Raw genomic sequence first — 26011 nt, forward strand, 5'->3', positions numbered from 1 at the left:
GATAAATAAAAGAAATATGTACACAACTGAGTGATAATCCAAGTTTTCTTATTTCCTGGCTGCTTCTTCCTTTCTTGTTTTCACATTTAGGCACTTAAGAAGTTTCTTTATTCACAAATAACCACTTTAATGAAGATAAGTTTTTATTACTTTCCTATTATCTGACTAAAAAAATACTAAAAATAAGAGCAAAGGAATAAATAAATATAAATTCACAAGGATGAAGAGACCAGAAGAGGAAACAACAGGAACAGCAGACAAGATACGTCAACAAATTTTTGGCAAATGAAAAACAGACGGAGGATTTAGAACTAGGAAAGCTGAATACCAAGAAACTACAGAGAATTCCAACACGAGAAAAGCCAATTCACACAGCAAAAATCAGCAAGGATCAGGCCCAGTGAGGCAGGGGACTAAAAACAGGGGAGTCGGCTGAAAGTGTGCAAAAGAAGCAGAATCCCAGGCCCCCTCGGCTATCCTACCTAGCCAGGTGACTGCTCTTCCACCTACCTGAGCAGAAAAGATCTTGGAAAAACAGTGAAGCTACAAAGCACCAGGTCTAGGGACACAGAGAAAAGGACAGCGAGGAACCAAACGAAAAGTTAAAGAGATTAAGTCAAAGTCTACAATCTAATGGTAAAAGCCACAGCTCTCTGGGTGCCTGGATCTAAGAATTCCAGAAGCTCCAATCTCCAGGAAAGAAACTGGGGAATTCTTGTCTGCAAATAGTGAACAGTACCTGAGAAACGATATGTAAATACCGGAAGGCCTACCAATGAAAAGGTAAGGTCTCACCCTGTAGTGAAGCCCATCAACGGACAAGCTCAAATCTTAAACAGAGTTTCTATAAGCTTTTCAGTGAATATACAACAAAGGATAAACTAACATATAATGAAAGCCTTCATCATAAAAGACAGAAATCAAAACAGAAAAATAAAAGCAACTCACGTAAACTTGAAAAACATGCAGAAAACTTCAAGAAAAAAAAATCACAATTAATATCCTCAGAAACATATGAAAAGATTATACAGCAAACAAGCATAGGAGGAACATTCAAAGTACAGGAGAGAGCTTAAAAAATACACGATAAACAATTTTTTTTTTCAAAATACAATAGGGCTGGAAGATTAAATCAAAGGACTCAGAGTAGAAGACGAGACAAAGATGAGAAATAGGAGGTAAAAGAGGATGAGTCTATGAGACTCAGCACCAATTGATAAGCTTTCCATAAAAACAGAACAGAGAAAAAAAAGAGAGGAAGGGAAATTAAAACATAACTTCTACTGCATTGTGAAGAATGGTTATCTTGAGTAAAAAACATTTCTACAAATGAACTGCAAGCTAAACGAGCTGCTACTATCATGGGACACTATTTACACTTTAAGGAACTGACCAACTATGATTGTTCAGCCCTCAGTATTTGGCAGACATTTTCTCAAAATGAAGAGGGCTTTTTCTCTTCAAAGAAAACCAGCATTTGTTGGCAATGATAAAATTTAAGCTTTCAAGCAAAAATGAGGGTTTGGGATAACTTTTGTCTGCCATCTTTTGAGTGACAGTTTCCTGGTACTTACAGACTTCTCCAATAAGATCAGTGGTGATATTAACAAAATTTGAGTTTCTGATATTATAAAATAAAGGGTGTGAACATTTAGAAGACATAAATAACTCACTGAATCAGTATTTGCCAATTGGCCAATGCATGATAGCACAAAATCACACATAAGTAAAAAATCCATTCCCCATGCAAGACAAACCAATGAATCTTAACATAATACAGTGTGAGAAGGTCATTGATATGGTTTCAAATACCACACTGCAATCAACCTTAAAGAAATACTGCTTGTCGAGTTTTGGTGTTGTATCAAAGAAATAATTCTCCAAAAAGGCTATTAAAATTCTACTTTTTCCAACAATAGATTTGTGTGAGGCCAGATTCCTTCAAAACTTCAATCAAAACAACTCATAGCAACAGACTGAACAAAGATGCAGATATGAGGATCCAATTGTCTTCTATTAAACCAGACATTAGAGATTTGCAAAACTGGACAACAAAGTGCCCTAAGGTTCTCTAGAGAAACAGTACTAGTGAGAGAGAGATTTATTTTAAGGAATCGCTCAAGTCATTACAAGGGGCTGGTAAGTACAAAATCCATAGGTTGGACAGGCTGGAGATTCCTGCAGGCTTGCGTCCTCAAATCCGTAAGTCAGGTGATGTAAAGAGGAAGAGTGAGGGAGTCCTGGTGAAGTATCTGCCTAGAGCCTGAAGACAGGATACACCCTATGGAAACTTCATTTTTGCTCTAAGGTCTCTAACGGACTGGACGAAGCCCACCCACATTATGGAGAGTAATCTGCTTTACTTAAGATCAACTGACTTAATCACGTGTAACTGCCTCATAACAGAGTCCTGACTAGTATTTGACCAAATTGCTGGGTATCACAGCCTAGCAAAGACGACATATACAATTAACCATCACACAAGCACATTATCCAGACAGTGAAAAGACAACCCACAAAATGGGAGAAAATATTTGAAAACCACATATTCGATAAAGGTTTAATATGTAGAATACATAATGAACTCTGGTAACCCAACAACAAAGAAACAAACACCACAATTCAAAAGCAGGCAAAGGACTTGACTAGACATTTCTCCAAGGAGATACACAAACGGCCAGTAAGCGTATGAAGAGATGCTCAACATCATTAGTCATCAGGCTAACGCAGACCAAAACCTCGATGAGATACCGCTTCATGCCCACCAGAATGGCTATTATCACAAAACTCGAAAATAACAAGTGTTGGCGAGGACGTGGAGAACCCGGAACCTTCACGCATCCATCAGTGGAGGCGTGTGTGTTGCTACGACGCTAAACAGGTGTCAGGGGAGCTTCCAGACTAAGACAGGCTAGGAAGAAAGGCCTGGAGATCTGCTTCTGAAAACCAGCCAGTGAAAACCCTCTGGATCCACAGCCAATCCCATTCTGTCGTGCACGCGGTCGCCATGAGTCAGCAGCCCCCTGAAGGCTGCCAACAACAACCCTAGAAACATACTCACCCCTGGGTTTCCCTCATGCATTTAGCATCCCTAATCTAACCTGCATACAATTGAATAGAGTTCTCATTCAAGCCATAGTGGTCAATTTATATCACGTACTTGTAATAAGGAGGAACTCTTTATACTTAATCCAATTGGTAAGGTGTATGAAAGACACATTAAATAGCTCTTACTGATAAAGACAATGAGCCTAGACTTTCAGGAGTCCCAAATTTCAATATATCTGGCAGTGCAGTGGTTAAGAGCTTGGCCGCTAACCAAAAAGCTGGCAGTTCGAATCCACCAGCCACTCTTTGGAAATCATATGGGGCAGTTCTACTCTGTCCTATAGGGTAGCTATGAGTTGGAATCGACTCTATGTCAACAGGTTTGGTTTTGGTTTTACATGTGAAAGAGGCAACACAGCATTCTTGGTTTTCTGCTCTCACTCGGGGCTACAAAACTTATCCAACTACTTCAACTATAGAATTTACACCAGGGCAGGTAATGACTCACTGCAGTACATTGAATTGATGTAGGACACCAAATTACAGAAAACATCTTATTGTAAAGTTTAAGTGGCCAATTGAAGACATGGAGCCACAAAGTGGTCATTCAAGAAGAGAGCTCAAAAGCATACACGAGTAGTGCCTTTGTCCGTTTATTACTAAGGGTACAAGAAGCAGTCACCTTTTTCAGAAAACAGACAATCAGTTTGAGAACACACATGTTCCTGGAGCACATGACAATTTATAATGACCTCTCCACTACTTACTCGTTAAGGCACTGAACTATAATCTTCTGGATATGCTAAGGGCGGGGGGGAGGAAAAAGAGTAGACTTTTCAATGGGAAACCCACCTCAGCTAGAGAAAGTAAAAACGGGGTAAACACTGTTCAGCACAGGAAGAAATCCACAAACAGATGAATTTAATCAGCAAAGGACAGGAAAAGGGGTAAAAATTTGAGCTCGACAAACCAAAACTCACGAGATAAAGAATTCTGTCAAAATATTCCTCCCATCACAACTAAAAATGTGTAGACTAGTATCTGTTAGTTTTGTATTACTACTCAGAAGGAGCCCTGGTGGCACAGTGGCTAAGAGTTTGGCTGCTAACCAAAAGGCCGGCAGTTCAAGTCCACCAGCCGCTCCTTGGAAGCCCTATGGGGCAGTTCTAATCTGTCTTACAGGGTCGCTGTGAGTGGGAATCAACTCAACCCACAACGGGTTTGGTTTTTATTAGTCATAACAATTTCCCCCCAGTGGTTTAATAATGAAAGCAGAAACTACATCTAACCATCTACTGTAACAACCCTACTACAGACGTTTTCCGAATCACAGCACAGTGCTGTTTGCTCAGCCTGGTCTAGGCGGCAAGCCAATTAACAGAAAGGTGCCGGATGCCTTCATCTTTTTCCAGCTTCAGACATTGTTTAGCCCTCTTATTTAACAACATGCAGTAGTAAAGTGCTACCACTTAGCAAGAAATCTCCTTTGCCTGCAAAGAAAGTGAATATTCATAGATAAAGGGGCTCTCCATAGATACCTACTTGCCCTACAAGGTTCCACCTGTCACATCTGCTCAAATCCTTATACTTGAGAACTCCGTGTATCACCTTCGCTTAAAACTTCTAAGTTCAAAGATGACAACTGGAATGCTTCTGTGTGACAATACAAGATATCTGCATTTGTTAACTACCTTGCATCTAATCGGTTGAAAATACAATTGGGTTACTGCTAATTTTGGAAATGCAATTTTTTTTTTTTAAGTTTTCAGTGCGTATATAACCTTGGAGAAATTCTTTTTCAATGGACCTAAAATCAAGAGTAGGCAATATGTACGGTGCCGCATTATAACTTCTCAGCAAAGTCAACAGTTCAAGGGTACCGTGTGCTCTTGGAAACCCTGGTGGTGTAGTGGTTAAGAGCTAGGGGTGCCAGCCAAAAGGTCGGCAGTTCCAACCCACCTGGTGCTCCTTGGAAACCACAAGAGGCAGTTTAGCTCTGGGGTGGTTATGAGTCGGAACTGACTGGACCGCAACCGGGTTTTTTTGTTTGTCGGTTGGTTTTTTATTTGCCCTTGGTGAACAACCACATGAGCACGAGCGAAGCAGATGGCAGTGCTTGGGGCTAGCAGACTTCAACCCCGGAGCGTCCACTGCGCCCTGACCATCCTCTCAGCGAGCGCGCCTGAGCCAGGGAGGGTCGGGGTGGGGGGCGCTGGAAGGGGAGGCAGAGTGGGGGGACGGCGTGCACCTGGGTACAGTCTCCCTCTCGCTCCATCCACCTGCAGCCAGTCACCAAGCGCAGGGCACGTTTTGCAAGATGCGCCAGAAAACCCAAAGGGGCGGCCAAGGACCAGGCCCATGAGGGCTGGGGAGTCAGAGAGGAAGGGGGATCCAGCTAACGCCCCACACACAGCACCTCCCAAATAAGGGCCCAGCGGAGGCCGCGCCCCGCGCCCCCGGCCGCGCCCCGCACCCCGCGCCCCGCACCCCCGGCCGCACCCCGCACCCCCGGCTGCACCCCCTGCCGCGCCCCGCACCCCCGGCCGCACCCCCGGCCGCGCCCCGCACCCCCGGCTGCACCCCCGGCCGCGCCCCGCACCCCCGGCCGCACCCCGCACCCCCGGCCACACCCCGCACCCCCGGCCGCACCCCGCACCCCCGGCTGCACCCCCGGCCGCGCCCCGCACCCCCGGCTGCACCCCCGACCGCGCCCCGCACCCCCGGCTGCACCCCCGACCGCGCCCCGCACCCCCGGCTGCACCCCCGACCGCGCCCCGCACCCCCGGCTGCACCCCGCACCCCCGGCCGCACCCCGCACCCCCGGCTGCACCCCCGGCCGCGCCCCGCACCCCCGGCTGCACCCCCGACCGCGCCCCGCACCCCCGGCTGCACCCCCGACCGCGCCCCGCACCCCCGGCTGCACCCCCGGCTGCACCCCTGGCCGCAAGCTCAGGGTCCCGGGGCGCCCAGGTGCGAGGCGCATGCGCACGGCGCCGACCTGCACGCGGGGCCGCCGCCCACCCCCGGCGCGTCGGGCTCAGGCTGGACCAGGCCCGGCCCCGAGCTCCGCGGCCACCGGCGCCGCCACCGCCCGGCCCGGCCTTCGGGCTCACACCTCCCGTCCACGTGCAGGCGCCGCCGACCTGGAGACGCCGCTCCCGGGGAGCCCCGCCGCGTCCGCCCGGCCGCCCGGCCTCCAGCTCAGCGACTTCCGGGTTCCAGCGTCAGGCCGCCGCAGCCGCGCCGCCGAGCGCATCGATGGGGCGGCCAGGCCACGGGAGTGCCGAGCGAGTGGATCGTGGCACCGCCAGGGTTTTCTGGGTTTTTTCTCTTTCGCGTGCCGGCTCGATTATTTGGTTTTCGTGTTCTCAAAAAGCAATAAAGGTGGGGTCTGAAGGATGTTATTGCCTTAGTAACCGTCGTGATCGTCACAGATGATCAGTAAAGAAATCTGTCTCGTAGGAAGTTATGACAACCACACGTAGCCAAATGGGTTCTGTGGTGCTGGGGGGAGGAGGAGGCTCGCCCCACAGCAATAAATCATGGGGGTGCGTCTGTATAAAGTCGTGTGTGATTAAACCGTGGTGACTTACTTGCAAAAATGCATTAAAAGTCGGTGTTTCTTCTGCCCTGAAGGTGAAGGTACTCACAGGTTGGGTGCAAATTAGTTTCTCACGTAAAAGTAACTGGTTGGTGGAGGAATGGATGGCTGCCCCAGGTAGGGAGAGGTTTCTTCTGAAAGAGGAATCCAGTGTATACTGTTATTTTTTTAATTACACCAATAGAAAAGCGATTCTGGTTTTCTGTAACTCATATTTATCTTTCCTTGCATGAAAATCATTTTTTCCTTAGCTAACCCAAGAAGTAAGAGGTAAATAAACTGTTGGCTTTGGTTTGGGTCCACTGTGAGAACCAACTTATTCACAACTGCTGGATATCTAAGCCACAGCTTTCCCACAGACGTTTGAGATGGTGACGATCAGTTCCACAGTTCATGGCTCGGAAATGACTCTACCCTAACTAGCCAGTTTTTAGGGACCGTTTTGAAACTTAGACACAACACTACATGTAAGTTTTTAATAATTCAAGAGCTGGGGGAACCCTTAGGGTACTGAATTGATTGAAACCTGTGTATTTGTCCACAGGCTGTCTGCTGAGCGCTCCTCTCATTGCTTTTTACCAAAACTTCATTTTGAAATCTCCTGTCCCAGAAAATACTTGCTGTTTAAAGAAACAAGATCCTTAGAACTACATGAGCATTTGTTACTATATGATTATAAAACCTTGAATATTTATTATTATTAAACTCCCCTAAGGCCAATGGGAATCTGTGACCAGGCAGGGCAGATTACTCAGCACTCCATCTCCTGTAGGTATCACTATTCCCAAATAGACAGCCAGCCAATGTGCCAAGGTTATGGGAAAACCTCTTTGGCTTAAATGACACAACATTTGTAGCCAAGCCTTTTCTGATTACCTTTACAGTGGTCCTCCTTCCCTCAAGCACAGTAGATGGAATTTGAATCCAGACTCAGAAGTCATGTATTTGAAAGGGCAATGAAATAACTGCTGGGTCACCTGAAGCCTTACCAGGTTTTAGTGGTTACTGTAAGCTGTTTATGAATATGTATTTAACTCTCCAATTTGAGAGCTGTTTGAGCAGCATGCTCATTTAGCTGATCCTATTACTACTACTGGTCATTCTGCTAAATCTCAAAAACGGATTTTCATAAAGGACTAAAGATTTATGGTTATTCCCCACAGATAATATCAGAATTAGCCACAGATAGCAATCTAAGACTCAATGTAAAATCATGCTTCTAAATTCATATAACATTCAAAAGTTTGAGTGTTTGAGACTCTACTGTGATAAAATAATAGCAAATATTCATGTAATTCCTTAATACCTAAAAAATTTTGCTACTGAAAACTTAGAAGATCCTAATTATTTCTTCTAAAAGTAGCAATAAATGAATTTTAAAGAAAAACAAAAAAAAAGCTTTAGAATTCAAGAGAAAAGGAAAAGCAACTTTCTAAAAACCATTGAGTTCCATCTTCCCTAAATTCACCACGTGGGAACGTTTTAAGCTAAGTGTATATATGGCTCTATTTACATATATTGTAAAACACTAATGTACTAAATCACAATTAGGTTCTCTTTTTTTACAGACGCTTGAGATCGCTTCGAGTATAACTTCTCAAATGTGTACTAACTTTGTGTAAGATACACATACCAGTGTTCTCTAATTGCTTTTATTTTTACTAAGACTGTTGGTTCCAAGATAATTTATAACAAACACGTTATAATAAACGCATTACCTATATCATCAGAAAGTCTGCATTAACATATAGAAATGGTCCCCCAAGCCACGGGGTACATTTGTTGACACACTCAAGTAAATACAGCTCTCTGTGTGTAAATATTCTCCTGAGTATAAAGAAACGCATTCAGGCTTCTCACAATGAGCCGTATTTTACACGTAGACAAATGACCCTGGAATAGTGATATTCCTTGCATATAACTAACCATTTCGATGAAAATAGTTCAGAAATACAATTTTCAACCTCAGCTTTAAAAGAGGGAGATTTTCTCCTCGTGAGGGTCTCTTTTTGAAAAGTCCACGATAAATAAAATTAGATGTGGCACAAACTTAACGTCGTTTTTTTTCCCCCCCCAAACTCAAAGAGGGATAATACCCTGCTTTTCAAAACTTGTAAATCCATTAGAATGTCTCCCCAGATCCTAAGGAAGAGCTCCCCAAAGTTCCTTGTAGGAGGATTCGGGGTGTAGAGACTTGCAAGAGTTGAAGAGGGTCCCTGAGACCTCAGAGAGGGAATGAAGCAGAATTGTCCTTTAAAGTGTCTGAAAGAATCACTTTAAAATGGGATTTGTCAGGGAACAGCTGCTCTGGAAACAGGTTAAATCGACCGGCCCTTTCGAGCGCGGTGTGTGTGGAGATGTCGGCTTCGGCCCCAGGACCGGAGGAACGCGGTCAACCTCACGACCCGGGGCGGGGGCGCTCAGCTCTAGCTGCGGCCGGAGAAGTCCCTACAGGGAACTGCTTGGCCCGAGGAGACTCGGGGGCCCTGACCCTGGGATGGAGGTGAAGCTAGGACTCGGGGCCCTGGGACTGCGTGGGACGGGGACGCAGATCTGGAGGTGGGTTGGGATGCGGGGTCGGAGGCGGGACGGGAGCCAAGGGCCTGGTTACTGCTGGGCTGCCGGCCGGCAGGCTGGGACGCGGGGCTGGGACGCGGGGCGCCGGCCGCCGGGTTGGGACGCAGGGCGCCGGCCCCGGGACCGGGAAGCGGGCTAGGGCGGCCGGAGCCGCGGAGGAGGAGGTGGGACCCCGGGCCGGGGCGGCACTGACGCCCGCAGCCGCGCACTTGTCGGCCTCCCTTGGCCCCGCCCCGTGGACTGGGTCCAGCTCCCCAGTGTTTAACTAAGTCGTGACACCAGCGCAAAATCCACGCCTAATTAAATTAATTAGGGCTTCTTGTCAATCCGGGATTCATGGCCACGAGCACCGGCGGCCAGAGCGCTCTGAGACCCTGGACGCCCGGGGACCTGCCTCCTCTCCCCGCCCCTCCAGGCCCCCTTCGCCGCCCTCTCGCTCCAGCCCCTCTCCAGCCCCAGGCCAGCGCGCCCGCGCGCGCTCTCTCCCTATGTCAATCCTTCTCCCTCTCCCTCTCTCTCCCTCTCTCTCGATCTCTGTCTCTCCGTTTCTCGCTCCCAGCTCCCCCCACCCCCGCGCCAGGTAGTGGCGCGGCCGCTCCCGGGGCAGGGGCTCACTAGGATTGCGGGGAGGTAATTTACTCGGAACAGGGGCCGCCTTTGCCAAGTATAAATAGTGAGACTTCAAGCGCAGCGCCGCTATCAGATCGGAACTCTCCGCAGGAAGAATTGTCAAAGATCTTAACACCGAACAAGCGCGCTTCGCCGGGGGAGCAGCGGTTCCCAGTTTCCCCCCCGCGGCCCCCACCCGTCCCCCCTTCCTCCTCCTCCTCCTCCTCCTCGTCCTCTCACTTCTTTTCCTCCTTCTACTTCTCCTCCTCTTCCTTCCGTCTTCTCTTTTTCTTCTTCTCCTTCCTCCTCCTCCCCCTGCTCCTCCACCCCCCGCCCCATTGATGTGTTATCACTGGGGGGGCTGGAGCAGTAAAAAAAGAAGAAGGAAAAAAAGAACGGGGCTCGGCTGGGAGAGGGTGAGCGTGCGGCTGCCGGGCGGCGGCGGCGATGGAAGAACTCACGGCGTTCGTCTCCAAGTCTTTTGACCAGAAAGTGAAGGAGAAGAAGGAGGCCATCACGTACCGGGAGGTGCTGGAGAGCGGACCGCTGCGCGGGGCCAAGGAGGCGCCGGGCGCGGAACCGGGCCGCGAGGAGCGCAGCAGCCCGGCAGTCCGGGCGGCCGGCGGAGGCGGTGGCGGCGGAGGCGGAGGCGGAGGAGGCGGAGGAGGCGGAGGAGGAGGAGAAGGAGGAGGAGGAGCAGGCGGCGGAGCAGGAGGAGGGCGCTCTCCTGTCCCGGAGCTGGACATGGGCGCCGCCGAGAGAAGCAGGGAGCCGGGCAGCCCGCGGCTCACCGAGGGTAACGGCTCGATCCGCCCGCGGTCCCTTCCCCGCCTTCCCGACCCTTCTCGGGCCAGAGAGGATCCCGAGGCCCCATGGGCCGGGGCGGTACGCCCAGGGGGCCCTGGGACCCCCGCTTCGCAAGCTAGAGTGGCGGCGGAGGGCGGGAGGCCGGTGGTGCGCACAGTCGTGGGTGGGGGGTTTGCGCGCGCCCTTCCCAGATGCTCCAGCCCTTCCCATCCTACCGAAATGCATTGTCGACAGTTAGAGATGGCCCAGCACCCAGGACGACCCGCGGGCGCATGGGGAAGTTCGCAAGGCCGAGCTCCGCGGACCGGGGTGCTGGCCAGGGCTCAGGCAGGCGGCCGGATTAAGGATAGCATCTAGCGCCGCGCTTTAAAGAGGAAAGGAGAAACACTGGCTTCCCCCTTGGGTCACCCCTGGGGTTTGGGCCGCTGCTAGAAACCCCTCCAGTGCCGCACCGACCCTGGGTCTTGGGGGCCACAACTTCTCATTCTGAGTTACAAAGGTAGAATGAGGCCGAGGCTTGCTAAAATCTGGGCTGTGTTCCTTCTCCCGGCCAACGCCTTTAGGTTCCTTTTTTAGGATAGTTTTTTCTATATTTACACACTTGCTTTACTGCCGTGCATGGTCCAGTACTGGTCTTGTGGGGGAAAAAAAAGAAATCCTTTGGTACTAGCGAAGTGTTTGAAAGCGGCTTTACCTAGACGGTGGAGCGTCCTGTACCAATTCAAAGGAGCTCAACAATAAAATTAATTTGGCACTTGATGTCTGCAGTGTGCTGCCATATTTTTCCAATTAAGAAAATATGTGGCATGCGTAGAATCACATATTTAAGCAAGCAATTAAGTTGTTTATAACACGGTCTGTTCCTGTTTAGACCATTAAGTGGAAATTTGGGGGCAAAATAGAGATTATATTAAGTCTATTAATCAAGTTGAAATTTAGACATTTTTCTCTTTGAAGCTGCAAAAGTTTGAGAGGCATCCACGGTGTGGATGGCACGAAATAGACAAAGCCTTCCGACCCCTTTGGCAGAACCTGAAGGGTGTGTTTTCATATTTAAATTTCACTGCAGTTTCTCTGGAAATGTTTTTCTATTAAATTGGACCCGAATGTTGGTTATAATGTCCACTTCCTCCCCAGAGGAAGGACAGATGTCCACAAAACGAACTCTGAGAATTAGAAATGCAGGCAGCACTTAAGATCACTGCAGCTAGAAGGCCAGGCTGGGCTGAAGTCTCCAGACTCTTCTCTGCCATAGGCGGCACCAGGTACTTCTAAATTTGGAAAATGAAGGCTTAGCTGTCAGGGGCCCAGGGCAGCCCCCCTGGCATGGGTCAGCAGTCCCAGGCCCTGGGCCCTCCGGCTTGCCGGACAGCGAGGTTTGAATCTGAAGCCCGGGTGAGCGCAGTCCCTGGGAGTGCTGACTTCCAAGCTCAGGGCAAATGTTAATTTGTCTGCAGACCGGAATTACTTTGCAAGGCTCTTCTGGAAATGATTTTTAACACCCATGCTGATCGGGATTTGTTGTTGAGAGCTGCAGAGCGTCTCAGCTATCCAAACTCAGCTTTGACGCCTTCCACATCGAATCTCCGACTTGGGCGCAGAGAAAGAAGGCTCTAAAGGGCAGTTTAGGTTGATACCGGCTCCCTGGCTCAGGGCCCCTTGGCCTAAAAAATAGTATACCCTTTGGGTGGCTCTGTATGCTCACGCTGGCCGAGCTCCTGTTTTTAAAAGGAAGGAAAGGAAGGACGAGAAAGTATCAACGGATGAGTGCAAGCGCAGAGCAGAAAAATGCATATTTTATTAAACATCCGAGCTCCTGGAAGCATGAAAAGGCTTTGAGCGACCAATAGAAACCGAGGACCGCTATTGTTCCGCTTGAACCTGTTGATCTCTGTGGATTTAAGCATTTAGGGTCGAGTCTGCGTTTCCACCGGGAGGGAGAAGGAGAGACAGCAGCGGTGGGTTTCGCGGGCCACACAGGCTGGTTTTCCGCCTCTTGCCTGCTGGCCCGGCTTGGGCGGCGAGCTCTCCAGGCCGCCAACATGGCGTGGGCGCTTGTGCTCAGGCGTCCAGAGTCTGGGAGGGGGGACACGGACTGTCGGGCTGCCTGTAGGGCTGCCCGCAGGACTTGGCCGAAGCCCTGGGAAGGCGCGGGGTGCCGCGAGATGCTGCTCCCTGAAACGTGCAGCACCCGGCTTTTGCTCTCCCGCTGCGACCCTTCGGCCCAGTTGTTCCCAAAGTAGACCTGCAAGTTTGCAAGAGGCAGGGAGCCAGTGGCGGTCACAGCTGGCCGGAGAAGGGCCCAGCCCTCTGGGAACGGCTGATGCCAGAGGCCAGTGTGTGGCCTCGCCGCGCCCTTCTGCCCGGGCCGCGTTCCGCAAGGCGCCCGGCACACCGGTTTTGATTTCCGTGCAAGCTTAGGGGAGAGTGAGCGCGAGAGAGGGTGAGTGGGACAGATTTGGCGTCGGTGGGGGTGGAGGGCGCATAGTGAGGCGGTGAGCTGAGGCCACTGGAAGCGGAGGGGAGATACCCACCCCGCCCACGGCGGCCACCCAGGCTTGACCTTTGTGCTTCTCCAGGACCCTCTTCCTCAGGGCCAGGGGGAGAGGCTGGATGCGGCTTTGGGGACGGTGCAGGACCCTCCTCCCTTCTTTGAGACAAACCTGGTAACGAGATTTGCTATGTTGTTTTTGTCTGTGTGTGTGTGTGTTGGTGCTCGCGCGCGCGGGTGAACGCCTCTGTGGCCCCATCCGTGGTGCCCCCTCCAGTGTCCCCGGAGCTGAAGGACCGCAAAGAGGATGCGAAAGGGATGGAGGACGAAGGCCAGACTAAAATTAAGCAGAGGCGAAGTCGGACCAATTTCACCCTTGAACAACTCAATGAGCTGGAGAGGCTTTTTGACGAGACCCACTACCCTGACGCTTTCATGCGCGAGGAGCTGAGCCAGCGGCTGGGCCTGTCCGAGGCCCGAGTGCAGGTACCCAGGGCTGCCAGGTGGCTGAGGCTGGGCCCAGGGCGTAAAGGGGGAGTGAGCTTCTGGACGTGGGCAGGCGGCTTGGGGACACGCACCCAGGGTACCGGTTCAGGTGTCTGGTGTGAGGTGAGAAGGAAAAAAAGGATGTTACATTTTGCAAACTAGATTTAGTCCTGTAGACTTTTTTTTTTTTTTTCCCTGTTCCAACATATGTTCCCAGCAGAAGAAAGCTGTGCTGGGCTTGCTCCCCCCTCGCCTAGTGCAGGCTTTAATGTGGTTTAATCCTAATGGGTCTACGTTTATAAGCCTTAAAAAAAAAAATCCCACAAAAAACATTTTATCTCTGGTTGCTTTAAAAGTTACAACGGATATTTTGCTCGTGCCAGTTGGGTTTCTTGAGGGTCTGTTTCAGGGTCTAGGTTTGCCAAGCGGATATGCCAATTAGGTTTATAGACGGACAGACTATAAAGTAAATTAGTAACTGTTAAGTGCAGAAATTTACTGTCTGCCCTTAGCGGTCGATCTCAAGCTGCGTGCAGATATAAATGCGTTTTGGTCACTCTCTGTCCACTAATTTAACAGTGGCAGCGAACCTGAAACTACAGAAACTCGATTTTAAAACAACACCCACGTATCTTAGTATTAGCCTTTTCAAAGTCTGACACCCCCCCCCATCAGGTGTGATAGTGGATGACGTTGAGAATTGAGCGTCTTTTCTTTACTGCTTATGGAGGTGAATGTAATAATATAAGTGGGCTTTGGGGGCATTTAAAAGTTAAAAAATATGTGTGTATGTGCATGTGTGTACATATATCCTTCCAGGTTTATGGAGAACAAATTTAAATATTTCAGATAGTATTTCCGCTCAAATAATAAAGTGGAAGAAAATGATGGTCATTATTTGTTTGAACACATGGAGCGGTTTTAGGCCCCGAACATCTGCAGCTGTTACCAAGTGTGGCTGTAACAGATACTCCCTGGGTCTCTGGGCACGGAGACCACCATCTGCAGCGAACTATGCGCAATTCTTATGGGGCTTCCCAGCGTCTTGTAATAGGATCAGGACAGAAACAGAGCAGTCCCGTTGAAGGGAAAAAGTAATAATAGGCCGCCTTGGTCATCAGAGCCTCAACAGCACAGCTTTCCTTGTTAAGCTTTTCCAGCTTTGCTCTGTGCACTGAGATCCCTAGAGGCTCGGCAAACCCTTAAAGACGTGATAATAATTATTATAGTTATGAGTACTCGTATCTCAGGTCCAACTCTTCTAGGGAAAAGAGGCAAGAAGCCTCAGGCCATGTGAGTTGCACAGAAGACAACACCCTGGCACAAAGTCGCCCTCCTGGTACGCTAGACGGCTGGGGAGATTTTGAAGGTTTACATTGATGGTGATGCTTACTTTCACAAACTTACCGGAAATAGCTCTGAAGCAATATTTTACCTTTGTGTATTTTTGCATTAATTTGTAAACCAGTCAGTGTGCTGTATTTTTGGAACTGGGTTATAAAAACAATCTATATCTGCATTAAAAAAAAAAATCTGTCATACTGCCTCTAAAAGGTGGCAAGTTTATTTAAAAAGGTAATATCAGGAAAAGGTAGTATCCAGGGGTTACTCGATTCACCCTCCCTCCCCCCACGAATGTTCTTTTTTCTTTTACTAAGTGACCTTTATTGTTTCTTTTTGTTTTTTCATACTTTTATTTAAGTTTTAGAACTGTTTTCTGGATGCTTCTCTGCCACCCAAACTACAAGCAGCCGCCTTTTCTATAGAAGCAAATTAGATTATCATGATAATGGCACAGTTGGTTATCCTGCTGCTGTGCTACACTCTGCTCCACAGAGGAACAGAGAAATTCTAAACTTCTTTGTGGTGAGGTTTTTATGGCACTAATCACTTCTCCTCCACTCCTGATGCCTCCCGTGACTCCCCCCACAAAAAAAACCAAACCCAGAGTCATGATTTGCTTTGGTATCTAGTATTTCTTGAAGATGAAGCTAATTAATATTACAAGCTATTAATGAGCTCATTCTTTTCAGGTCTTACTGTGCAAGCATCTAAGCCCACTATCACATTGGTATCAGGTATCAGGGAGAGGTTTAGGCCTCGGGGACTCTGTAATGTGGAAAGATGAAACCGGGACTAATAGTAATTTATCAAGAAACACTTTATCTTGCAAAAGTCTTTGAAATCTTTTTTTATTTTTCTAGTTCATTCACATTTTTACTTTGAAAATTGAGAGTGTTCTGTATAATTGAAAGTTTGCTTACTGTACCTCCCAATCGTTCTCTAAAACATGACTTTTTTTTTTTTCTCTTCTGTATTCTTGTAATTTTTAATTTTGGGGTCATAATGTCTAGGTTTCTTTTTCCTCTCCACTTTGTAGGTTTGGTTTCAAAATCGAAGAGCTAAATGTAGGAAACAAGAAAACCAACTCCATAAAGGTATGTATCTCATACAAGTAACATTTGATATTCTAAGTAAAAAGAGAGTTGGAGAATATTGTTATTACAAAGATTGAAAAAACTCCTCAAAGATGACCTGTGTCCTTGAATTCAGAACCTCTTCTGAAGGCCGTTAACGAGGGTCCTAAGGTTTGAGAGTATTTACATGTATTTTAATTATGGCATCAGTTTAGAAAGTTAATAATTCAATTCCAAAGGACTTAGTTGTATCTTGGTACCATCTGGAACATTGGAAAGCAGTGCTGGAGCTGTGAACCTCACATTACTGTGTTTTGTTCCCCCACTTTTGCAGGCGTCCTCATAGGGGCTGCCAGCCAGTTTGAAGCTTGTAGAGTCGCACCTTATGTCAACGTAGGTGCTTTAAGGATGCCATTTCAGCAGGCAAGTACAGCCCAGCTTCAACCGTTTTTAACTGCAAAACGACTTGGATATTTGCTTGAACTGTTGAGTGTTCCCCTCTCTGAGTCCCAATGTTGGTGTGTGAGCAGTTGAAGAATCGACTTTAAGGTGATACAGTGGACCCTCTCTCCTTTAAAAATCCATGCAGCATCAGGGGCCTGCAGGCCTAGCCCTTTCTGTCCTTATTGGAAGCCCACAAGGGCCTCAGGGCAGTAACTGGTTCTTTAAAAAAGATTGCATTTGGGGAGAGGAAGGAAGAGCCTTTTGATTAAGACTTTGTCATATCCAATACAAAGGTTTGTCCTAAAGTGCTTCTAAGGCAACCTTCTAAATATTTTTCCAGGTATTTTCCACCTCTTAAACCAAACCAAACCAAACCCAGTGCTCATAGTCGACCCTATAGGACAGAGTAGAACTGCCCCATAGAATTTCCAAGGAGTGCCTGGCAGATTTCAACTGCCCACCCTTTGGGTAGCAGCCGTAGCACTTAACCACTATGCCACCAGGGTTTCCATCTTAGTCACGTTAAATGTCTCTGATGGAAGAAAAATAAATAAGTAAAAGTCCTCCCAACTCAAGACTTGATTTTTTAAAGCTCTCTCTGAAAGCAAACTTCATCCCTGGTGAAGGGAAGTCTTGGTCTTCCCAGGGCCGCCCTACCTCCGAAATCCCTTTCTTAGCCTTAAAGAAACCATTAAGACTATATTTTAAAAGGATAGCCTGCAGCAATGACTTAATCCTGGAAAATCCCAGAGTTCTGAATGCCCTGCTCTCAGAGCCTAAAGGTGCAGCCCCTTCCCAACCAGTGTCTGATCCTCCCCAACCTCAACCGGGAACCCTGCTCGGCAGGACCGTGATGTCATGAGTTAGCACTCAGCCGCCAGTGCTCTGGTCTGGGGAGACACCTGGTTGCACCCATGTATTGAGTGTAAGTGCTAGGGAGATTTTAGCTGTTTTGGCACCCCAGGACTCTGGTACCCTGGCTTTTGAAGTGAGAGGGATCGACTGGAGAAAAGGAGAGGGGGATCTTTAGCAGGAAGCCCTCACTACTCAGAATGAGATCTTCGTGCCAGCAGCTTCAGCACTGCCTGGGAGATTGTTAGAAATGCAGACCTGCTGGATCGAATCTGCATTTTAACCAGCCCCCTAGGTGACTCTTAAGGCAGTAAAGGTTGATGGCTGACAGTTCTCCCGATTGTGGGGAAGATTCAGTCGCTTCTCTAAGTGACGTGGAAAACTTTTGCAGTTTGCTGCTTCGGAGCCTCAGTGCTTTAATAGTGGGGAAAGAGGATGTCTGACGGGAACGGGGGTTAATGGCTCTAGCCCTCAGCTTTTTCCAATACACCGCGGTTATTTTAAGGAGGGCGAGGTTTTAGCACAATAATAATGCCGCCCTTTCTTTGGCCCAGTTCTCCAGAGGGCGGCCACGTTCCTGCAGATGGGGTCCCCGGGGTACAGAGAGATAAGCCCCCACTGAGAGGTGCGGAGACCTAGGGCCCCTGGAATACCCCCTGGCGCCCCAGAATGTGTAGCAGGCTGAGAAGGTCGCTCTCAGGGCAAGACGCGCAGCAAAACGATCCCTCCCCGCCCCCGCCCCCGCCCCCAGCCCTCCCCCAGTCGAGCTGGACGCCGTTAATGCTCTGTTTCTATTCTCGTTGTCACCCTAGGATAGTCATTGCAACGTGACGCCCTTGTCCTTTCAGGTTCAGGCGCAGCTGCAGCTGGACAGCGCCGTGGCGCACGCGCACCACCACCTGCACCCGCACCTGGCCGCGCACGCGCCCTACATGATGTTCCCGGCACCGCCCTTCGGACTGCCGCTGGCCACGCTGGCCGCAGACTCGGCCTCGGCTGCCTCGGTGGTCGCGGCCGCCGCCGCCGCCAAGACCACCAGCAAGAACTCCAGCATCGCCGATCTCAGACTGAAAGCCAAAAAGCACGCGGCTGCCCTGGGCCTGTGACGCGCCCGCCGGCCGGCGCCCCCGCAGCTGCCCCCGCGCCCGCCGCTCCTGCGCCCCCGGCCCGCCCCTCCGCGCCCCTCCGCGCCCCGGGCGCATCAGCTCGCTTCTCGCCACCCACCCACCGCCCGCGGCCTGGCTTTCGCCTTCCAGGGCCGGGTTGGCAAAGTCTGCAGAGACTGGACCCGAGAGGGCTGGGACTTGGGGCTGACGGCAAGGCTGCAGCGGGGGACCCTTGTGTAGACTTAAAAACCCTGTTAATACAAAGGAGCAGAACAAACAGGCAGACAACAAAAGCAGAAAAGGCAAACCAGAGAGAAAAAGAGGAAGTCAACTTATTGGTGTTTGGCGGAAGCTGAAATCAGTGAGAGAAGCAAGGATCGAAAATATCTAAAAAATTATTTTATACATTTAAAAATATGGAGAAACAGCCTGGACGAATCCCAAGAGAATGGGGGGAGCTACCAACTTAAAGTGTGTGTGTGTTTTTTTTTTTTAATGGGCTAAGAAAGCAAAACAAAAGAAAGAGGTATACTTATTTAAAGAATTAAGATGAAAGAAAGTGCGCAGCTGGGAAGTTCACAGGTTTTGAAACTGACCTTTTTTTCTGCGAAGTTCACTTTAATACAAGAAATTTGATAAGAGAGGCGGGCCTCCTTTTACGTTGAATCAGATGCTTTGAGTTAAAACCCACCATGTATGGAAGAGCAAGAAGAGGGAAAACAACAAAAACGAGGAGAGAAAAAAATATAAAAAGTGATGCCACAAGGATTTCTCTGAGAAATTATTTTGGCAAAACTGCCCGGACTGCTGACAGCAAATTCCGTTTGCATGTTACTTGTATTCCATTGATGGTGTCTCCCCCCTGGTCCCCCCCCCGCCCCCGCCGTACTTAACTCGCGCTCACTCCATTTCATTCTCAGTACCAACAATTTTTTTTTTTTTGGCCCCGTCTTTGGTCCTGGGGACAAAAGCAAAAAGTCGGAAGGAGAAAATATTTAGATTCTGATTGTCCCAAGACGACGGAGGTGGCAAAAAATGTGAGGAAAGGAAAAAGAAAACCAGAAGACCAAATGAAATAATTAAGGCACGGCGCCTGTCACAGTGCCTGACGCCTAGCAGACGCTCAGTAAACGGTAGTCCCCTCTCGCTCCCTTTTTCCTGTATCCCCTCTTGCTGGTTTCCTGAAGTCCTATTTGAGGACCGTGCTTTATTCGCCCCCCCCTACCCCAGTCAACTTCACCTTAACACCCAGCTAGATTAGATACGGGCACTAGATTTGTGTAAAATATGTTGATACACACGAACAAAGTTTATTTTGGCTATAATATGTGAACTGATGGTTGACTTTCAACATTTGCATTTTATCTCACAAAGGTGTATCTATTCAAGTAATCTTTTTGTTGTTTGTTTCAATTCATGTAGCTATTTAAACTGGGGTATCCTGGACTAAGCAATCTATATCCCAACTCTAGCAAGCCTCCTTAGTCTTTTTTCCTTCTATTTTACAAGAGAAAGGAAGAGCTCTTCTCATTGAACTTTGGTATGCGTTGAGCTTTCTAACTATTTGTTCTCCATGAAAACAAACTTATTTATATTTGCCATATTTTTTTCTAGTGTATTAAGTTATTTTAAACAAAAGAAGATGTTATTTCATGACGTGTTGTCGGTACAAAATGTTTCGGTTTCGTCTCTGTTAAACTTTTTAAATAAGTGCCAAGTTATTCATTGAAGACACTTTGCGATAAATTGAATGAAAATAGTACTGTTTCGTTTGTTGGGGTTCACATCATCTTTGTTCCTGTTACTATTAAAATGTCCGGAATCGTCTCTCCTTCTTCCTTTTTGTTGAATATGTATCTATATCTCGAATGTACCGACTTGGGAAGCGCTGGCCTCTGCTCCTGTCCGCAGTGAAGGGGCCGTGAGAAAAGTGGCTTTGTGGCTCGCGCTAACTCTGTGGCATTTGTTTTTCTTCCCATTTTATCCACCCGGCATAGAAAACGGATTGATTTTATACCAAATCAGTAAAAACACAGGTAGTAAGTAACAGAATAGATTAACCTCCTTCCTCCAGACGGACTCTCTTTCTTCCTTTTGATACACATTCACCCTTGAAGTTTATTTGGGGGCACTGGGGGAGAAGAAGAAAAGCGGGACCCCACGATGCGAAGTCCACCTGGATTTGTTGTGGACGGGTCTGGCATAATCGACACTCCGTCCCAAGAGAGTTTCCCGAGCCCGGCGAGCGCTGCTTTGGGCACGGGGGAAGAGCCGCGAGGCGGGACCGGCGGACTGGGGTCCCGTGAAGGCCGGACCCCCACCTCCCAGCCTGGTTTAGCGCTTCGGAGGAAGCAGCTTCTTTCTGGTTACATTTAGGAGAAGTCAGAAGCCAGGGCTGTGTTTAGGAAAAGGCCGGTCTTTGCAGTCCTCTGAACGCCGAGGACCCCCGCCCCAGCTCTTGGCCCCCTTCCCGGGAGAAATCCCACTAGTAAAGCGCGAAGCGGCGTCCGGGTTGGGCGGGCGGTGGGTAGAGACCGTGCAAACTCGGCCTCGGTCAGGCCCTTCCCTTCCCGCGCCGGCTCTCGGAAGGGGGACACTCCGCGAAGACTGGGGCTGTCGCAAGCAGACCCCTCGGGCTCCCCACCGCCCCGCTCGCCGCTCTCCGCCTGGACGTGGCCATCTGCTGAGATTTTTCCAGAAGCTTCCGGAGACCACTGAGCAGGGCTCGGGCGTGGCTGCGCTCAGGCTTCGCGGGGCTCCTGGTGTGGAGCGCCCATGGGGTGCGCTCAGAGCGCCCGGCCGGGGTCCCACCACGCCAACCCCGACCCGCCTCAGTCCCGGCGACCCCAGGCAGGTCGGAGGTCACCGGCGGAGAACTGGAGCCAGGCCGGGGCGCTCCGGTCGCGTACCCCGCGGCGGGGCTTCGGGGAACCCCGCGTCAAAGAGGCGGTGCGTCGGGCCCGGCGTGGAGCGCGCAGCCCGGCCCGGCAGGAACGGCCACGGCTTCTCGTCCACGTCGGCGGAACCCCGGCCAGGCGCAGCCTCGCCTCCTCCCGCGTCCACTCCCTGAGGCTCCGGGAGAGCGAGGCCGCCCCCACCCCTGCCGTCGTGGCTCGGTCCCTGGCCCAGCCTCCCACCGAGGTGACGCAGGGCCTCCTGGCTCAACCTCAACCAAGGGCGCCTGGGTCTGGGAGTGAGACGTCCAAACCCGGGGTCCCCGGGGCGACTCTGGGAAGGGGTTGGAGGAGGCCTTCACTTTAAATTCAAGCAAGCCCCAAAGTGCATAGTTGGTCGAAACTCAGTAATCATAAAAAAAAATAATAATCATAAGCAACTGATAAAGGACTCCTCTCCCTCCAACTCTTTCGGAGCGTGCAAAGCCTTCCCCAGCTGCCAAATCCACTGCCGGGAAAAGAAAACGGAGTTAAATGAGATTATTCAAGACATCATTAGTGTTGAGGGGGCCCTTTGATACAAGAGGCCCAGCAAGATCCGAGGCCTTTGCTTGAAGCTGAAATGGTATACATCTATTTTGAGCTTTCCCCCAAATTTATAACTTTTAGATCGTCAGCTGGTAATACTTTAGTATAATGCAATGTTCAAATTTCGGAACTACTATTTTGATTTCTGAAAAATGCCTTTTTGGCTTCAGAGACACGGGATCCTGTTATTCACAAATCAGTTTACATCATAAATTGCAAACATTTGCAATAAGACCTCAAGATTGTTTATTTTAGGTAACCTCAGGCACTTGACTATGTTAAACACCAGTACAGAAAGTCTGTGGAATCATCATTTTAATGTGTGTCAGGGAATTAAAGGATCACCCCTTTTCATCACATAAACAAAGCATTTAAGACTGTTTTGATTGTGAGTCTCCAACTTTTAAAACAGCCTTACAATTGACTATTAATTTTAGAGTCATTCTGTGCAAAAATAATTATGAAGGTTGTATCCTGCTTTAATTAATGTTTCTGGGCAGAAGAAAACGGTATTCTACATCGGGAAGTGGATGTTGGTTTTTTAATGCTACGTAATTTTAAATTATTTTAGTTCAGATGTAAATAAAAGTCTGCTAATTCCAATAGGGAAAAAAAATGGCCTGAAATGGTTTCTTAACGTGCAGTTAGAACAGTTAGTCAAAATGCATTAAAGCAACTTCACAAGCCCAGAAATAATAAATATGTCATTTTAATGAGAGTGTTAACTTATGGATAATTTATTCAAGGTATTTTTTACATTTCACATGGAATGTCTTATTGTGACCTGTCTGACTACTGTGATGCTTGTTCTCCAAAATCTAATTTATATAGGCTCTGGGTATACATAATTCATGACTCCTGTTGATATACGGATACACACCCCGAATTTTAAATCTTTACAATATGTTTAGATGTTTACTGGTATGTTTTCAAGATGACTGAAATAAAAACAGTGTTTTAAACATCATATTGAAAGCAAATGCTTACCCTATGCACAAAAAACTAGTTGAAAATTAAAAATTAAAAAGGATTAGATAATATTCCAGCTCAGACACAGAGTGAACACTAAAATATTTCGGACAAGCAACATTTTTGTGTAAGAAATACAAAAATCTCCAAGAAACACTAATGTGATAACATTTCTGATGCCTGGACAATCCTTGCATGTGTCTAATTCATAAACAAAAAAATCCTCAAGTCTTGGGATATTTTGTTGGGTATTTTATGTGTCAGTCAAGGTAAGCATTGCATAATGTCTTCAGCACAGGAAAATTTAGTATACTGCTTACATGAAGTTCTACTGGCATGAGGAAAGGTTTTAGAATGTCAAATAAATGATATGGATAGGAGGAAACACCCCCACCCCTATTTAATTGTTGGACAACTGCTCACATGCCCTCAGCAAGGATCTTCGTAGACTCTTATCCCAGTAGAATAGCGTCTGGCTAAGAGCATGAGCTCTGGCTCCAGACTTCTGGATTCAAACCTCGATGCTGCCATTGACCAGCCCTACAAGTCTGGGTGAGTTACTTAATCCCTCCATGCCTTGTTGACTTCATCTGTAAAATGGAATGAGAATAGTGTCTAGGAGACTGTCAGGGGGATGAAATGAGGCAGTATTTGTAAGGCCCTTACAACAGCCCCTTGCACGTGTATAGTAAGCACTCTGCAATATTTACTTTTTACACAAGTCGCGTCAGCTTTGCTCCTTGTAAAAAAAAACCTTAGAAGACAATAAAGTAGTGTAAGACAAGGAGTGAATACTTTTCTGTTGTGGATAAGAGGAAAACATTGCCTACTAGTTTGTGATTCTAGCTCACCACTTAACCTCCGTGAGACTTACCTGTTGTTAGGGGGCTTTCCTGTAACAGCAATTTATAAATCACACAGCACATGTATCTGACAGCGTTGCTACCCTGCCATGCACAGTGTGGTATCAAACATGGCCCTTGTCCTCAAGGGGCTTACCATCTAGGCAGACACAGTTCATGAATGTGTATCACGGTACTAGGTAGCCTGAGCTCAGTGCACCTGCTGAAAGGCTTCCAGGCACATTACACGCACCTGAATGGCCATGCAGTGTACACGGGGCCTATTGCCCTGTTGTTGGAAACCGAACCTTCCTTGGAAATGAGTGGCGTTATGAAAGAAAGGTGGCACGACACCCAGAGGTTAAGAGGCACACTTTGTTAGAACTAAATGTACACCACGTGTTGCCGTGGTTTCTGTTCCACAGGACCACCTGCGTTTTCCTTGACTGCCCAGGTTTGTGAGCATTATAAGTAAGATGCCAAAAGATGTGAAGGAAGGCTGCTGACCAAGGATCTTTAACAGCAACTTGAAACCACATATAATAGAAAGGAAGAAACAATTAATTTCTATTGTAAAGACCTGCAAGATGAAGAACTGAGTCTTAATTACAGACTAAATTAAGACATAATGCCTACATGTAGATGTATTAGTAACACTGGCTTCTAGAGAGTACAAAATACTTTTTACATGTCTTTATTTGGGAGTCAATATGATGTCACAATATATAACTAATCTTTAGAGGCAGATGTTCCTGGGTTTGAATCTCAACTACACCATCTATTAGATGTGAAGTTTTAGGTAATTTCTTAGTTTCTCAGAGCCTGTGTCTTCTTAGTGTCTTGTAATACACACCTTGGCAGGAGCAGATTAACCAGCAAGCAAGGTACGGCAGCTTACTTGTGCAATTTACCAATCTCTAGTGAACAATTTTACCTGATTTTGACCACATCAAAGATGTGAAAAACTCATGTAAAATCTTTGATGTGGTGAAAAAAACAGGTGAAATTGTTCAGACAGATTATAAATGCCCACAGGTAAGCTCATGTGTACCTTGCTTACTGGGTTAACAGCTCTGCTTGCACGTCGTTGTGAGAGTGAAATAAAATAAGATGTGTAAAGGGCCTGACATATAATAAGCCAAAAACCAAACACCTTGCCATCAAGTTGATTCAAACTTATAGCAACACTATAGGACAGAGTAGAACTGCCCCATATGGTTTCCAAGGAGCACCTGGTGGGTTTGAACTGCCAACCTTTTGGTTAGCAGCCATAGCTCTTAACCACTATACCACCAGGGTTTCCTGACATACAATAGGTTTCAATAAATGTACTTCTCTAGGCCTGTTATTTTCCCTTCAAATTATTGTCACCTGGAGAGAATTTTTAATTAGCCAGAATATATACCTGTCTGTGACCAGTTCTGGAAAATTTTGGAGGATGGCATGTATCTTCCACTCCTGAATACGAATATTGATGATGTATGTATGTTTTTGTGGCCTGGGGTTTGGAGTAAAGCTTTCTTCAAATCTTGCAAAAAAAATTTTTTTTTAGATAAAGGTTTTGATGGACTATGACTTTAGATAGGTCCTTTTGTATAGAAATGGTTCTATCTTTCTCCCTGGTAAATCAAGGACATTCTTAATGCTGAGGTTACCCAGAGCCTCTGACCTTCAGTCCTCTGTGTTCTGGAATGTCAGCATACAAATCAAGCTCCGGCATTAACTCTCTAGTCACTTTGATACTAGATTGATTGTCCGTCTGTTGTATATTTATTGAATACATTTTTTATGCTTCTGTGCTAGGGAAGAAGAAAATAATATACCCTTGAAAACAATTTCAAGAAGCCTATCAGCCTACCCAGATTTTCAGTTCTTATGCTATATTGTGTTTTCTATTATGTTTACTGGCATTAGTGGTTTAAAATGTAATCACCTGTCTTGTGTGCAATATATTTATTTATTGGAATTCTCACTTGTCAGCAGTTGTGTTTCTCTGAAGGCTGTATAACTTCCATTAAGTCTTGGTCTTGCCCAGTGTTCATGTAGATGGGTCCAGGACCTTCCCTGGGGGAGTTTTAAGTCTAGGCCTTCTTCCATAATTTTCAGACAGATGAAATTAAATGGAATAATCGATTCCGACTCATAGCGACCCTATAGGACAGAGTACAACTGCCCCATAGGGTTTCCAAGAAGCAGCTGGTGGACCTGAACTGCCGACCTTATGGGTAACAGCCAAGTTCCTAATCACTTTGCCACCAGGGCTCCATTACTGCTTCCAAT

General features: G+C 47.7%; 2 protein-coding genes across 3 annotated transcripts in view; one reads left to right on the plus strand and one right to left on the minus strand.

Annotated features, from left to right (window-relative positions):
• RSRC1 (arginine and serine rich coiled-coil 1) overlaps positions 1–6304 on the minus strand; it is a 382940-nt gene extending 376636 nt beyond the window's left edge. The window contains exon 1 of the mRNA XM_049867089.1: positions 6164–6304. Within this exon, the coding sequence (XP_049723046.1) occupies positions 6164–6304 (141 nt within the window). The remainder of the gene's footprint in view (positions 1–6163) is intronic.
• Positions 6305–10282: 3978 nt separating this feature from the next.
• On the plus strand, positions 10283–18467 carry SHOX2 (short stature homeobox 2). 2 transcript variants are annotated; one of them, XM_049867435.1, is made up of 5 exons: positions 10283–10631; positions 13411–13619; positions 16000–16057; positions 16371–16459; positions 18145–18467. In XM_049867435.1, the coding sequence occupies exons 1-5, from the start codon at positions 10283–10285 to the stop codon at positions 18436–18438; spliced, it is 999 nt and encodes a 332-aa protein (XP_049723392.1). In that variant the 3' UTR covers positions 18439–18467. The 2 variants fall into 2 exon arrangements, with proteins under 2 accessions (XP_049723392.1, XP_049723394.1); XM_049867437.1 differs by having other exon boundaries at positions 18181–18467.
• The last annotated feature ends 7544 nt before the right edge of the window (positions 18468–26011 follow it).

This window comes from Elephas maximus, chromosome 23 (genome assembly GCF_024166365.1).
Source record: "Elephas maximus indicus isolate mEleMax1 chromosome 23, mEleMax1 primary haplotype, whole genome shotgun sequence".
NCBI classification, from domain to species: Eukaryota; Metazoa; Chordata; class Mammalia; order Proboscidea; family Elephantidae; genus Elephas; species Elephas maximus.